Source organism: Podarcis bocagei, assembly GCF_964188305.1.
Source record: "Podarcis bocagei genome assembly, chromosome: 2".
NCBI classification, from domain to species: Eukaryota; Metazoa; Chordata; class Lepidosauria; order Squamata; family Lacertidae; genus Podarcis; species Podarcis bocagei.
The window spans coordinates 116,602,699-116,618,089 of NC_138126.1; the positions used below are offsets into that span (position 1 = coordinate 116,602,699).

The following is a 15,391-nucleotide window of genomic DNA, read 5'->3' on the forward strand; positions in this document are numbered from 1 at the left end:
CATAGTGGTCCCTCCTGTCATTGGTTCTTGTTCCACCTTCTGTTGGACTCTCTGCCTTTCACCTTACCAGCCCCAATGGGCACCAACCATCACTGCAACTTGATATTTGTGGCCCTGCTGTGGAATACATTATGCTCCTCAGTGATCAGAGCTGCATCAACTGAGGCCATTTCTGCTGCTGTCTGGCCTGGGCTCCCTTTTCCGATGCTCCAATGAGCATTGAAGAAGTTTGGTGAAGCTATTTAAAATTGACTACAATGCCCCAGAGAGCTCCTGATGCGACATCATACAAAATTGATAAAACAATTTGTTTTCCAGGATCTCTTTCTTTTGAAACGAAGCTTAGATTGCAGTCCTAAACACACTTACTTTGGAGTGAGACCCATTGAATGTATGACATGCATAGAATTGCACTCTCAATATTTTAAATATTAAATATCCCCAAGCCAATCAGATAACGAGCGTCGTAATACTCCTGTAAGTACAGAACTCATTTGATATACCTTATGCACAGGTCTTCTCCCTTTTGATATGTTAAACCTTTTTAGTTTTGCTGAGAATTCAAAGCTGCTATAAAAAAAGTTAACGGAACCATTTGTTGGCTTATCATGCCTCTGAGTCATAGGTCTATTTTTCTGCCCTGGTAGATTCAACGGAACTTTTTTGTAAAAAAAAAAAGGACATAGCCATAATGTGGAGAAATACCCCAATAAAGAGAAACAAGGAAAACTAAAGCCTTTAAATAGAATCATCTGCCTCAGGCTCCCAGCTCAGTTTACAGTTCAAATCCTTTGCTATTACACACACTGTCTGCGAGATTAATATTGAGCCCCCATCCTAATGTGCTCTCCATTTTCGACAATGTTTCACACGTCATTTGCACAGCAATTGTTGCCGACTTGCAAAAACGCTGAACTGATGAAAGGCCTAAGACTGTTAAGCCAGTATTTCTAAATAGGTTTGAATGGCTTTCAGGAGCGCTGCAGAGATGGACAACCTGTGGCCAAGAATTTTCTGCTGCCTGGACTCTGCCTGTGGATTGGGCCCTCCAAATCCACCTGCAAAGCGTGTTCTCCTTCATGGAGAGCACATGTTGCGGTGGGGGCCACCAGGACACTCCAAAGTTGGGGGGCGGGTTAATTGATCGTTGGCCACTGATGCGATTGGGGCTTCCCTTGTTGGGAAGAAGTTAATGTTGCCATTTATTGATTGACAGCCAGAAATACTAAAACTCCTTGCACAAGGCTAGGGCTTCCTCTTTTCGCCTGTACATCAGATTGCCCATCCCACCCTCCCTAGAATAGGGTTGTTCGCTTTGACCTTGCTATGCCTGTCCCGGGGTCGTCTGCTCTTGGGGCAGGGGCCCGGTAGGAATTTTGTCCATCTGGCTGATTGGCTGGGGCCATTTGGTTTTTGCCTACTGCGTAGCAAATCGTCACAACTTGTAAGGTTCGCGGTTAGGCATTGGTTTATGGTTTGGTTGGTTGAGGGGCATGGATTGGCTGTGCCTACCCCTCTAATGCTGCTGCTGCAAGGGATTCCATTAAAGGAATTGGGGGCTAACTATTGCTTGTCCACTCTGCCAAGGGGGCTCGGGCCATAGCAATGAGCTCCTGGTTGCATTTGGGGAGGGCTGAGGGCAGGTTCCCTGCTCCGCGTAACTCCCAAGTGCATTCCCCCATTCTGACTTTCGCATCGTGCGGAATGTCAGTCTGTCCCCCATGGTGGAGGCAGATAGTCGCAACCAGTGCCTAAGCAACCACTCACATGTTTGTATTTTAATAAAGTTGTGGCCAAAATTATGCCAAAAATCTTAAACAAAAAATTCAGTGTGATGTGTGAGTTATTGGGGTGGACCTGGGGACCTCGACACGCAAAAAGGAGGAGACAGATTTCCATAAGCTTCGCATATATTTTGCGCCATAGGCAAATGTGTGTCTTCTACTGCAGGAAGTGTGGAGGGCCCAAAAAATTAATCAGTGGCCACAAATGTAATAAAATGTCTGACAAACAGAACGAGAATGGATAAAGCATTCCCTGTGATTCTGTTTCCATACTAGAAAATACTGAACCTGTTGAATTTCTCCTTGGAATACCCAGTTGTGGCAGAATAACCCTGCTTTCCCCACAAAGCCAGCCCTATACAAAATCCTGTACCCTCCTACCTGGGAGTAAGCCTCATTCAAAACAAATGAGGCAGACTTGTGCTGTATACCATTGTACGTTAAGTTAACTATGCAGTGAATTCTTTGCCTGATCTTTAGCTCCTGCCTAAGCCACTTTGCAAAGTTTTCACCGTTTGCATTTGCCATTTGGGAGACTGAGGATTCATTAAGTTCCACCTGCATTTATTGTGTAGCATTTGCAGAAAATAACTTCTAGGGAGTACCTGATCTCTGACAAACCCACCACCAGAAAGTTGCATCCTGGTTGCTAGGGGGAAAAGGAAGGTGAATCCACAGGGACTCCCTGGACTAGAAAAGTGAGACAGAAGCAGGAAAGAAATGTTCGCTAAATAGGAGGGGGAAACAGCAGCTCTTTAGGAGCCCAGGGATTCCTATATTCTGATTTCTAAACAACTCACTTGTCAATCACAGCTCTGACTCCCTGCTCAAAACACTGAAAGGTGGAAGCAGCCAGGTTAGTTCATCTCACAGAAATTGCTTAGATGATACCAGAACATTTTGCTTCTTACCTCTCTTTCAAGGAGAGCTAGAAACTTCCTTATGCTTTGAAAGACAGTTCTGGCTGTGGGCACTGTACATCAGTACCTTCCTCTTGGCAACCCTCCCATCTGTGAACTGCCCTGAGACCTCCAGGTATAGGATGGTATATAAATTCTAATAATAATAATAATGTTATGTACTGAAGTTCTCACCCTGGGCCAGCAGGGGGATACTGTAGATAGTTCAGGTCCACATATGCAAATAAGGGATTGAAAGTGACGTTCACTGATTGGATAGCTACAGAAGGTTGTTACAGTTACGTTGTACTGGAGCTCTATATAAGCAGGCTGGCTTAACCCTTCAGTTCAGTTCTGTTCTGACCTGTGAATATACAAGAGCTGTTTGGAGAATCGCTGTGTCGTCTGATATGTTCACCCACAACTTAACAAATAATAACACACACCAGGGACCATGTTGGCTAGCTGTGATGGCAGCTGTTATCCAGCAACACCAGGAGGGTTACAGGTTTCGCAGAATAGCCTCTTCCTATTCTGAATTCAGATTTAGATAACCAGAATGGCTCCGCTTGGGATTATAACTGTATACTGTATAGACCAAAGTACCTAATCCTGCAAACGTACACAAAGCACCAGAGAACTCACATATGCCTGACTCCTTTATCCCAACATCAGATGCCTGGTGAACGTATTCCTGGTGTCCGGTTCAGCTTTTTTTTTCCTCACAAGGACTGAAGACCTTTCTTCTCGAGCAAGAAATCCTCTGCTTCTCCTCTTCTTTTTGTCAATAGATGGGAGAGGTCATTACAAGGCAAAACTGTATCGATACAGGATGTAGCATTTTATGTTGAAATACAGGGCAATCCTGTGTTATACAGGACAGGTGGCAAGACCTTAACAGTCAGCTGGCGGAGGGGGACGGGACAGACTCTTTAGAGATGGTATTGTCCATTTCTTCACTTTATTTCAAAATGTGGCATGCATGTCCTAACACATTTTGAGGGCCTCCTCATTCTGCCAAGTAGGACTAGGGCCAGATTTAGGTTTGATGAGGCCCTAAGCTACTGAAGGGAATGGGGCCCTTTATGTATGTCCAGCTGTCCTTTGTCAACAACAAATTGTCACTGTTTTTTGTGTTGAATATATGCTATGTGGTAATTTATGGACCTAATAGGTATCTAAAGCCATTTGCACATAACCAAATACAGTATGTATTTTGTTAAAGTAATTGCCGACAGAGGTCCGTATAGCTAAAGCTATGGTTTTCCCAGTAGTGATGTATGGAAGTGAGAGCTGGACCATAAAAAAGGCTGATCGCCGAAGAATTGATGCTTTTGAATTATGGTGCTGGAGGAGACTCTTGAGAGTCCCATGGACTGCAAGAAGATCAAACCTATCCATTCTTAAGGAAATCAGCCCTGAGTGCTCACTGGAAGGACAGATCCTGAAGCTGAGGCTACAATACTTTGGCCACCTCATGAGAAGAGAAGACTCCCTGGAAAAGACCCTGATGTTGGGAAAGATGGAGGGCACAAGGAGAAGGGGACGACAGAGGATGAGATGGTTGGATAGTGTTCTCAAAGCTACGAACATGAGTTTGACCAAACTGCGGGAGGCAGTGGAAGTCAGGAGTGCCTGGCATGCTCTGGTCCAGGGGGTCACGAAGAGTCGGACACAACTAAACAACAACAACAAATAGTTGAAATGAGCAAACCAGTGATATTTTAGGGAGCAGGCTAGCAGGCGGGGGCCATTGCTTACATCATAGGAGCCTACAAAACAACACAAAACACTGTTGCTGTATGTAGGTTTTATTTTATTTTTTATCTTATATTTTGGAAACGTAAATCCAGGGTTCCCCCCCCTTAAATAATAAATAAACAAAAACTATAGCTTGTTTAGCTTATATGGAAATCCGGCACTGAGTAGGGGCCTCGCCTTCTGCCTTCAGAGCCCTGCCCTGACAGTACCTGTGGCCCAGAATTCAGTTTCCTGAGGAGATCTGCTTTCTTGCTGTCTTTTGTTTTGCTTAAGCTATTTATACCTCGCCCTGCGGCTTTGGATCCCCGGGGGAGTCATGAATAAAAGAACAAAGTCCTCACAGTTTAAAACACGTATCCTTGAGGAATAAAAAGCATATTTAGTCGTAGTATCAAATGACGGCTGCAAAGGGCGCCCAAAGGCCTGAACAAAACAATGGGAAGAAGCAGAAGTCCCAGCAAAGGAAGAATGGATGCAAAAACTTATGGAATATGCAGAAATGGCAAAACTTACCAAAAGAATAAGAAATCAAAGATGACAAGTTGAAGGGAGAGGGAAGGGTTGCTTTCTATACCTTGTACCTTGTACCTAAGAAGGATATTCTCTGTACCTTGAATCTAAGTCAATTTCTGAGCTAGAAATAGCCAGACCTGCAGAAAGGGCCCCTCGCTTTCCTACTTTAGGAATGCAAGATAAGACAGACACATATGAAGGAGACTGTAAGCTAGAAATAGCCAGACTTGCAGAAACGGCCCCTCGCTTTCCTATTTTAGGAATGCAAGATAAGAAAGACACATACGAAGGAGACGGGAGGAGGGGATGCAGGACGCTAAGAAAGACACGTATAGGGAAAGTAGGGAGGGCTGCTTAGTAGCAATATAGACATGCCATGCTATTTTAAAAATAAGTTGAAAACTTTCCAGTTGATTGGGGAAGTTTCTGGAGGGCGTTTTGGGGGAGGAGGGAGAGAGCTTTCTCAAGGTATAAGAAAGTCTGCAGAGGCGTATTTCGGGGCAGCCAGTCTTCCAGAACTTATTCTGCTGGCTGTCTCTCGTGCACAGAGAATAAACTGCTTTCCTCCAAAGAAGGATCTTTCCTGGTGCTTTCTTTTGCTCTCTCTCTGGATCTGAGGACGCGGGCCAACGATTCCCTGGCATGGACTAGGCTCAGCCTACATCTTGGTTCCCTGACCGGGAATCTGCCCCACCTCAGAGGGCTGGGGAGAGCCAGGCTCGACCTTGGTGGACAGCTCCGATCGGCGATTGCAGGCTCCACGCGCACCCTGCCAATTTGTGGGGGGAACCAGCCACACCGCTCCGGAGCAAGGACCCAGGTCGAGGGAGGAAAGAGGACTGGCCAGGGAAGGGAATCTGCAGCAGAAAAACGGTAAGCCCAAGGGAAAGGGCGTGGGCCCAAGGGAAAAGAGGGAGGCCTGATCAGCCTCACCTGGTTATGCAGTAGGGTGCAGCCAGGAAGGGAAAAAAGGGCGTGGCAGTGGTGTGCCACCAGTAAGGTTTGGTAAAAAGGGGAACAGAGGGGAAAATTATTTTGGTGTGTTTTGTGTATTGCATGCTGAAATTATTTTGGTGTGTTTTGTGTATTGCATGCTGAAATTATTTTGGTGTGTTTTGTGTATTGCATGCTGAAATTATTTTGGTGTGTTTAGTGTGTTACATGTTGAAATTATATTGATGTGTTTTGTATGTTGTATGTTGTATGTCAGATACTCTAGTGACTGAATTGTCAAGTGTGGGCCAGGGCTTAGTGTCCCCTTTGGCCGAGCGATTGTAAGGCTGTAGTGTGTGGAGAGTGAAAGAATTTACAACCTGTTAGCAGCAGAGAATCTGAAAATGGGGTCTGGGGCAAGCCAATGTAGTCCTCTGGAATGTTTTTTAAACAACTGGAAAGCAGCCACAAAGCATGATGCTTGGGGAATCAAATTAAGGCAACAGAGAATGAGAACATTATGTGAGGTTGACTGGCCCTTGCAGCAAACTAACTGGCCTTCGGAGGGGAGCTTTGATTTGCAACTAATCAACCCACTGTATCAAAATATCTTGAACGTCCACCCAGACCAGATCCCCTACATTTCTACTTGGAAAACCAATGTAGAAAAGAACCCATCGTGGTTGAAAGCCTGCCGAGGCGACGCCCCACAAAGTACAGTTTGTGTAGTTCGACCGACAGGGAAAAAGCCCCCAGTGATACCAGACCCAGAAGAAGAGGGGGGGTCATTAAACCACCTCCACCCTATGCTCCACCAACTGCCCCTCCCCTGGACCCAGGCCCCCAGGCACCGGGAGGAGCTAGCCCCCAGCCTGAACCCCCCAAGGCTAATGAATCAGAAGAGGAAGAAGAGGATGATGAGGAATTTGTAAAGGGATTGGTTGAGTTAGCAAAGAAGGGAAGAGAGTGGACTCAGTATCAGTCTTTGAGATTGCAACAGTATGTACAACCCTATGCAGAAGAAGTGGATGTTAGCCCCCACGTGTTGGCTGCAGCAGGATGCTCCTCAACACAAAGGAAGAAATGGCAGAGGGAATGGATAGAAGCAGCAACCAGGGCAGCCTTCCATAAGTCCCATGAGGCACAGAAAAAGGGTGGGGTCGGAGTAATGCCCCTCCGAAGGGTTTATGACCCACCAGGACCTCCAGGGGCTAATGGAGCGGAAGCAGAACGGACCTACACGGTCCAGCATATACCCTTTTCAAGTGCAGATGTCTGTAACTGGAGAAATCAAAACCCATCCTTTGAGGAAAACCCAGCGAAGATCATAAAGCTGTTTGAAGGGATTTTTAAAACTTATAATCCCACCTTTGATGATGTGCAGTATTTGATGGATGCGCTGCTAACCACAGAAGAAACTAGGCGAATCCATGCTGAAGCCCGAGCACACCTGAGAGCGCAGGGAGTGCAGGATCCAGCTATGGCAGCAGGATATCCAGAAAATACCCCGAATTGGAATTATCAGACTGTTGATGGCCAGAACATCCTCACTACCTACCGCCAGAATGTGTTAAATGGTATGAGAAGGGCAGCTAGGAAACCCACCAACTTTGTGAAGGTTAGAGAGGTAGTGCAGGGGAATGAAGAGGCCCCAGGAGCATATTTAGAACGCCTGAAGGAAGCCTACCGCCAGTATACTCCTGTGGACCCAGATGAGGCTGCCAACGCCCCTATCATAAAAGCTGCCTTTGTGGCCCAAGCGGCGCCCGATGTCCGCCGAAAGATTCAAAAACACGAGGGGTTCATGGGCCACACCCTTGAGTGGATGTTAGAACTGGCTCAAACCACTTATAATCAGAGGGAGGAAGAGGCACAAAAGAAAAAGGAGAAGTATCAAGCAAAGAAGTTGATGGTGCTACAGGCTACCGCACTCACCCCTCAGGAAAGAGGAAGTGCCCGGGGAGGAGGGCAAGGCCGTCTGGGGAGGAACCAGTGCGCCATCTGCCGGCAGGAAGGGCACTGGAAAAGAGAATGCCCACAGGCTCACTCAGGTGGAGGAGGACGAGGAGAGCGAATCCCAGGCCCAATCCCCGTGGGACCTGGACAAGAACTGAGACCTTGGACATCTGCAAATACAGGCAGGGGTAGAGGACGTGGACAGGGACCTCCCTGGCACCCTCCAGCCCAAAGACAGCCCACCGCGATGAGCCTGAGAGAGGAGGAGGAAGAATACTAGGACAGACCGGGCCCAGCTGATTTAGGTTCCCGTGAGCCCATGGTCAAAATACAAACAGGGAACCGAACCATCCCCTTCATGGTTGACACAGGAGCCGCCCACTCTGTTTTGCCAGTACCAGTGTCCAAGCCCACCAAGCAAACAATTAACATAATAGGAGCTACAGGCAAATCGCAAAGAGCCCCCTTCTTGCAATCTGTTGCCTGTCGCCTGGGCGGCCAAGTGGTCCAACACAAGTTTTTGTATATACCAGAGTGTCCCATCCCATTATTGGGCCGAGACCTGCTATCAAAATTGCAAGCCCAGATTTCCTTCCAACCGACAGGAGAAGTGACAATGACTACAGGGCAAGCAGGAGAGTTCTCCTTAGAGGTACCCTTGAGGGAACACTGGCGCTTAATGATGGTAGAAGAAGAGGAGGGGATTATTCCAGAAGACCTCCTGCAAGAAGTTAACCCTGGTGTATGGGCAGAAAGCAACCCGCCCGGAATGGCAATGCATTCCTGACTTTACATGCCCATGGAGCCTTATGGAAAGAAAGAGGTTTGCTTACCTCCAGAGGAAGCCAGGTGGCCCACCCACAAGCCTTATTGAACCTTCTGGATGCTGTATGGGAGCCCGAGGCAGTGGCAGTTATCCATTGTTATGGACACAAGACTGGACCAGGGGAAGTGGCCAGAGGAAACCGATTGGCAGACAGAGTAGCCAAGGAAGCAGCCCAAGAACTGGCCCCCGCCTCGGTTATTGGAGCACTGGTCCCAGAAGAGATTTTAAGCACTACTGACAAGCCAGCTTATACGAAGCAGGAAAGGGACACTGCAGACGCTCAGGGGTTGACGTTCTCCAACGAAGGATGGTACCTTACCCCTGATGACAGGATATGGATTCCAGAGTCCCTTTCTCGGCAGGTTACTCAGAGATACCATGATTCAACCCACATAGGACCAGATGCTACAACCAAGCAGCTGGAAAAATGCTTCTATATAGCCCACCTTTACCAACTGGCAGCCCAGATCTCCAGGAAATGCCTGCTGTGTCAAAAGAATAATCCCAGAGCCGGACCACTGGCTCCCCCAGGGATTCAGCACAGTGGAACTGCACCTATGGAAGATCTTGTCGTGGACTTTACTGAATTACCCCGTTGTGGACTGCACCGCTACCTGCTGGTAGCAGTGTGCACCTACACCGGATGGGTTGAAGCATGGCCCACAAAGACTGAAAAGGCACTTGAAGCAACCAGGTGCCTGCTTAGGGAAATCATCCCCCGTTATGGACTGCCAAGGTCCATAGGATCTGACAATGGACCAGCATTTGTTCATGCAGTCCTACAGGGACTGGCAAAAGCGCTCCAGATCAACTGGAAGCTGCATACTGCTTATAGACCCCAGAGTTCTGGAAAAGTAGAGAGAATGAACAGAACTCTAAAGAATCAGCTGTCCAAGCTGACACAGGAGACCGGGTCTAATTGGGTGACCATGTTGCCCTTGGCATTACTCAGGGTCCGCAGTCTCCCGTCAAAACGGACCCATTTGTCACCTTTTGAAGTTATGTTTGGGAGACCAGTTCCATATGTTAGAATGTTAACTCCATATGTTAGCCAAGATGTGCAATTGAATAATTATGTACAGTCACTCTCCCGAGTTCTTTCTTATCTCAACAGGTGGACCCAGGCTCGCACCCCATGTGTGTTAACTGAACCGTTCCATCAGTTCGAGCCAGGAGACGAAGTGTGGGTAAAAGACTGGCAGCGAGCCCCCCTACAGCCCTGCTGGAGGGGACCCTACACTGTGCTACTCTCTACCCCTACTGCTGTGAAGGTTGCCGGCATCACCCCGTGGGTCCACCATACTCGAGTGAAGAAAGCCATTTCAGACTGGACAGTAACACCAGATCCAGAGAATTCCCTTCGGCTGACCATCTCCAGACGCCCGGTAGACAACCGCCCTGCTGATATCACTCCGGAGGCTGATATCTCCACGCACGGCTGAAGAATTGGATGGGAGGGGCGCCTGCGGGCAGCGTCCCCAACGTAGAAACTTGCTCTCCAGCAAATTCAGAGGCACCAATCGGACTTTTGGTATTGGGTCCGGAACCCCTTGATATAGTCACCCCAAGTGTCAGGCCATTGCAGGGGTGGACATATTCCTGTGGGTGCATGCTGATATATGAAGAGGGAGGAGCCCCTTTTGGGTATAATATCTTGAAGAGACAACACGAGAGCCCAGTCCACCCACAAGGGATTGTAGGGAAATTGCTCCGTATAGTAGGTGCCTCAGCAGAGAAGTGGAAAGTTACCCCTGAGGCCCAGGAAATAGTTGAATACGAGTATCAGTGGGCCCTTCAGCTGTAAAAGAAAACTAGAAATGAACCCCGAGTATTGGTGGGAAGAACCATGGAGATATTGGGTTTGGTGGGTAGGAGTGATATGTACCGCCCTTGTCATATGGATGCTCTCGTATTTCTGTTGGCACGAGCGCCATAGGTTTTTTGGAAGGAAGCGATCCCCCTCCATCCCCTTGATGATCCTTCTCCTATTTATGATGGGAGAATCTATTCCCAAGGCCAAATGCTTCCAGGTCTTAAATCGTAATAGCATTTTCCCCACACAGGAAATGAGAAAACAGGGGGCTCAGAGTCTCTATAACAAGTGGCTTCAATTGGCAGAAATAGTAGCCCATGAAACAAATAAAACTGCTTGTTTAGTTTGTACCCTTGGACCCATAGATGGAGGAGGAGGAATGCCCATGCTCCCCATACCCCTCAATCGTTCTCAGATCCAATATACATATAGTCCATCCCGCCCAACTCCTTATTGGAACCATTCAGCTCCTTTACGAGTTTATAGGGTCTCTGGATGGTTCTGTATTAATCAAACCCGAAATGCCGTCTACAACTATACGAGGTTTATAGGACGGTCATCATGTAACTGTACATGTAGTAGTCCTTTGGACATCTCTGAATGTGGCGGGGCTTGTACCAACCTTGCACTCATGGTGGGAAGTTCTCGAGCCAGCTGGACCTCTTCTCAGCGCGGCAGTAATATTTATTGGATTTGTGGAACAAAAGCTTATCACCTCTATCCACAGAACGGATATGGTGTCTGCTTTCCAGCATTTCTTGTACCTCCAATGTGGATACCCTCTTCCCCATCCCATCGTACCCGCCGCTTTGCTGATATCTCCAACATCGCGGGGGGGTAGTAAACAAACCTGGGGAAAGGACGAATGGCCACCTGAGCGGATAATCGCCCACTATGATCCTGCCTCCTGGAACCCCGATGAGCTAGTAGCAGGCGCCAGAGAGCCCATTTACAATCTCAATCGAATCATCAGGCTCCAGGCAGTGGTAGAAATTGTGGCCAATGCCACAGCCACCGCCCTCTGCCTTGTTGCCACCCAGCTAGATGAAACCCGAACGGCTATTCTCCAATTGCGTTTGGGAATGGACTTCATTTTAGCTAAGCAAGGAGGTTTTTGTGCTGCCCTGAACCTGACAGGTGGAGCATGTTGCTTCAACATTTCAGACCATGGCGAGGCTATCCGTGATCTGGCAGCAAGCATTGAAAAGGTAGCACATGTCCCTGTACAAACCTGGGAGGGCTGGGATATGTCTTGGTTGGACGGCATCTTCCCAGGTGGATGGATGGGGAGGATATTTACTATGGTGATAGGTCCAATAATGCTTCTATTGCTTTTCTGCTTCTGTATGCCCTGCTTGATGCAATGTATGCAAAATATGATGGAGAAGATGATGTCTCGCATGATGGGACCTCGCGTGATTGCTTTCATGAGAGATTATAGACCCCTACCCCAGAACGAACCTAAGTATTAGGTTGTTCATAAGAAGAGGAGGGAGTGAAGGGAGAGGGAAGGGTTGCTTTCTATACCTTGTACCTTGTACCTAAGAAGGATATTCTCTGTACCTTGAATCTAAGTCAATTTCTGAGCTAGAAATAGCCAGACCTGCAGAAAGGGCCCCTCGCTTTCCTATTTTAGGAATGCAAGATAAGAAAGACACATACGAAGGAGACGGGAGGAGGGGATGCAGGACGCTAAGAAAGACACGTATAGGGAAAGTAGGGAGGGCTGCTTAGTAGCAATATAGACATGCCATGCTATTTTAAAAATAAGTTGAAAACTTTCCAGTTGATTGGGGAAGTTTCTGGAGGGCGTTTTGGGGGAGGAGGGAGAGAGCTTTCTCAAGGTATAAGAAAGTCTGCAGAGGCGTATTTCGGGGCAGCCAGTCTTCCAGAACTTATTCTGCTGGCTGTCTCTCGTGCACAGAGAATAAACTGCTTTCCTCCAAAGAAGGATCTTTCCTGGTGCTTTCTTTTGCTCTCTCTCTGGATCTGAGGACGCGGGCCAACGATTCCCTGGCATGGACTAGGCTCAGCCTACAAAGTTTTTTAAACAAAAGAATGGAAATGGTTCATTGAATATTTACAGATAAATTGTAAACAGATAAGAACATTGGCAGGATTATTGTAATAGGCTGCAGTTTGATAAGAGTGTATATTTAAAGAAGAATAAAGGAGCAAATTAAGTTAATTTGAATATGCAGAAGGTTTAAATTTAAGGAAATGCCGAAAGAGGGGGGAAGTCAAGTTTTGAAATGTTAAAATGATGGTAAAATTAGTGAAGTGTAAAACCTGAAAAGTATATTTAAAAAAAGGCCAGAACAAAACAGCCAGATTTTATGTTTTTTCAGCTGAAGGCCAGCAGTGTGGCTGTCCACTGAAATTTAGGCAGGTCTTTCCCGAGCCAGGAATCCACTGTATCACCAAGCGTACAGTTCCCAGTGGCACGACATTCAGGTGGGTCTTCCTGGAAGATCTCTGCTGACAAGAAGGAATTGTGTACACGCCGTACACTTAAAGCATATTTAAAGTACAGGACTCCCCCCCCCCAAAAAAAAAAAATACACCTGGGAAGTGTAGTTTGTCGAGGGTGCCAGGAATTGTAGCTTTGGGGGTAAGCTAGAGAAGAAGAATCTTTATTTGCATCAGCCACTAGCCATAGCAATAAAATAAAATAAAATGTACTGAAGATAGAGGTGGAAACATAACTATAGAAAATACATTTGGGGGGTTACATCAATAATCAAATAATAGATCTAATTCTAATTACCCCCACCAAAAACCTTGCTACAGGATAAGCTAGAGTTCCTGGGATGCTATATGTATGGTGTGGATGCAGCCACAGAGCAAGTCACTCTCTCAGAAATATACAGGCAGCATATTTTCTCATGAGCCAGAGGGGTGGCTCTGAATAAGACGTGAGGCGTTCCCAAAGTAAAGGAAGGATTGAACTCTGATTAATAAGAATACACACAGAGGCTTGAACCAGCAAAACTCTGGGAAGGGTGCATATAATAATCTCTGCGTCCTTCCACCCCTCAGCCCAGGTCGTTTTATTCACAAAAGAACTTTTTACAGAGTGTTCTAAGAACCAATCAGATTTCTTCTGAGCATTTCAACAAACCCCACGTGGGGACAAAGTTAAACTACAAACACTAGTTAAGCATGCATACTTTTGGAGTAAATGAATGAAAACTACAAAAGAGTGCATTCAGCAACCCTGGAGGTGATAAACAAGCAATATACATGATAAGGAGGATGGCCAGGAGGACAGCGATCATTATCACCTTTATGTGAGACCTGTTTCCTGGCCCCTCAGATTAACATCCTAAGATTAACATATCAGAAAAGCTACATCAAAGAAACTGCCCATTGTCTTTGATGACCCAGCATGCCTGCCTACAGTACGTGACTTGTCAAGCAAGAGAAATGGACAGTAGAGGAAATGGCCAGAGATGCAGAGGGTTGTGGGATTTGATAAGAAATTACTGACAATGTCTCAAACCCAGTCAACACAATGCATTCATCGTCGACACAATGGCTTGATGAATATTTTATAATTCCTCATAGTAATCCCACCTGACCCCACACTCTGGATATTTGCACTCCTACAAAGACGTCATGTGCAGTTTCCACAGGAATACCCCTTGCCAGAGTTGAGTCAAGAACCCCACCAGGATTGATAGCTGTCAGTGGAAAGGACTTACCGAGGGATGCTTTCGAAAGGACTGAACTCGGATGGGTTTGCTTACTAATCCATAACAACTCGTTGGCCTGTTTCTAGAGACAGATGAAGAATTACAGCAATTAATTTGCATTGTGAAAAATAATTCTATTAGCTGCATATTTTATGGACCATGTTCTTCATTAACCTGATGGATTGAGGGAGGCTAATGAGCTTCCATCTACGGTCTTTCCAGTTTCTACATATTGACATCATTATTATATATTTTTATGGCTTGTGCCAGATTTGTAATTTCTGGCTCTCTTCTCTCACATGCCTATCAAATGGCGATCGTTGCTATTTGACTTGAGCCTTCTTGTTGACAGTGCTTCCTTCCCATCTGCAAAGCCTTTTGCTGTATGGTCCTGGTTCTGCTTTGCAGGAAGAATGCCCCAAGTTCAATTCCTGGTATCTCCTGGTAGGACTGGGAAAGTCTCCCTGACTGATACCACGGAGAAACATTGCCAGTCCGTGCTGAGGCTCAGCTAGTTGGAACAATGGTCAGATCAGGTATCAGGCAGCTTCCTATGTTCCTTTTGAAATCACCTGTATTTGTGTCCAGCAGAAACAACCATGGTGACCCCTGCAGAAAAAAAATGATGGTTTTCCCCTCCCTCTTCAGGTGCTTCAAATCCAATAGAGTAAATGACACAGGGAAAATAACAGAGCCTCCAAGTGTCCCTATTTTTCCAGGGACAGTCCCGGATTTACAGAAGCCATCCCTGTTTCTTATCTGATCCCGGAATGTCCTGCTTTTCCTAAGGACGTCCCTATTTTCATCGGATAAATGTTGGAGGGTATGGAGTTGAGCAACTCACAAGCCAACAAGGTATGTAACTATACAACCTTTAGAAGACATCTGAAGGCAGCCCTGTATAGAGAAGTTATTTTTAATGTTTAATGTTTCATTATGGCTGGCGCAACCCAAGACTCAGCTACACAGGTCAATTTATAACTTTTAAAATGTGCTATAAAAATGTGACACCAGACGGCGCTGTAGAGCAGAATTGAAAGTCAATGGCAGGTTGCCTTGGGAGCTCCCCCCCCCCCATTAGCTTCTCCCAACCCTCCTCTGACCTGATCAGACTCTTCCAGCTTCTCTGACATGTCCTGTGCCCCCATCCCTGACAGCTCTGACCTCTCCTCTTGCCCTGGCTCCTGCCTCTGGGGTGGCACTGAAGCCCA

General features: G+C 46.7%; 2 protein-coding genes across 6 annotated transcripts in view; one reads left to right on the top strand and one right to left on the bottom strand.

The window, feature by feature from the left end:
- LOC308580168 (uncharacterized protein) overlaps positions 1-8,616 on the top strand; it is a 12,833-nt gene extending 4,217 nt beyond the window's left edge. The window contains exon 2 of the mRNA XM_081181495.1: positions 5,848-8,616. Coding sequence (XP_081037621.1) covers positions 7,059-8,126 — 1,068 coding nt within the window. The 5' untranslated portion in view covers positions 5,848-7,058 and the 3' untranslated portion in view covers positions 8,127-8,616. The remainder of the gene's footprint in view (positions 1-5,847) is intronic.
- Positions 1-15,391, bottom strand: part of LOC308580216 (uncharacterized protein) — a 161,792-nt gene that overhangs the window by 73,245 nt on the left and 73,156 nt on the right. For all 5 annotated transcript variants that reach the window (XR_014004714.1, XR_014004715.1, XR_014004716.1 and 2 more), the window contains one exon: positions 14,190-14,262. Coding sequence is in view for 1 of the 5 variants with exons in the window: in XM_081181594.1 (XP_081037720.1) it covers positions 14,234-14,262 (29 nt within the window). In the remaining 4 variants the exon portion in view is untranslated. The remainder of the gene's footprint in view (positions 1-14,189; positions 14,263-15,391) is intronic.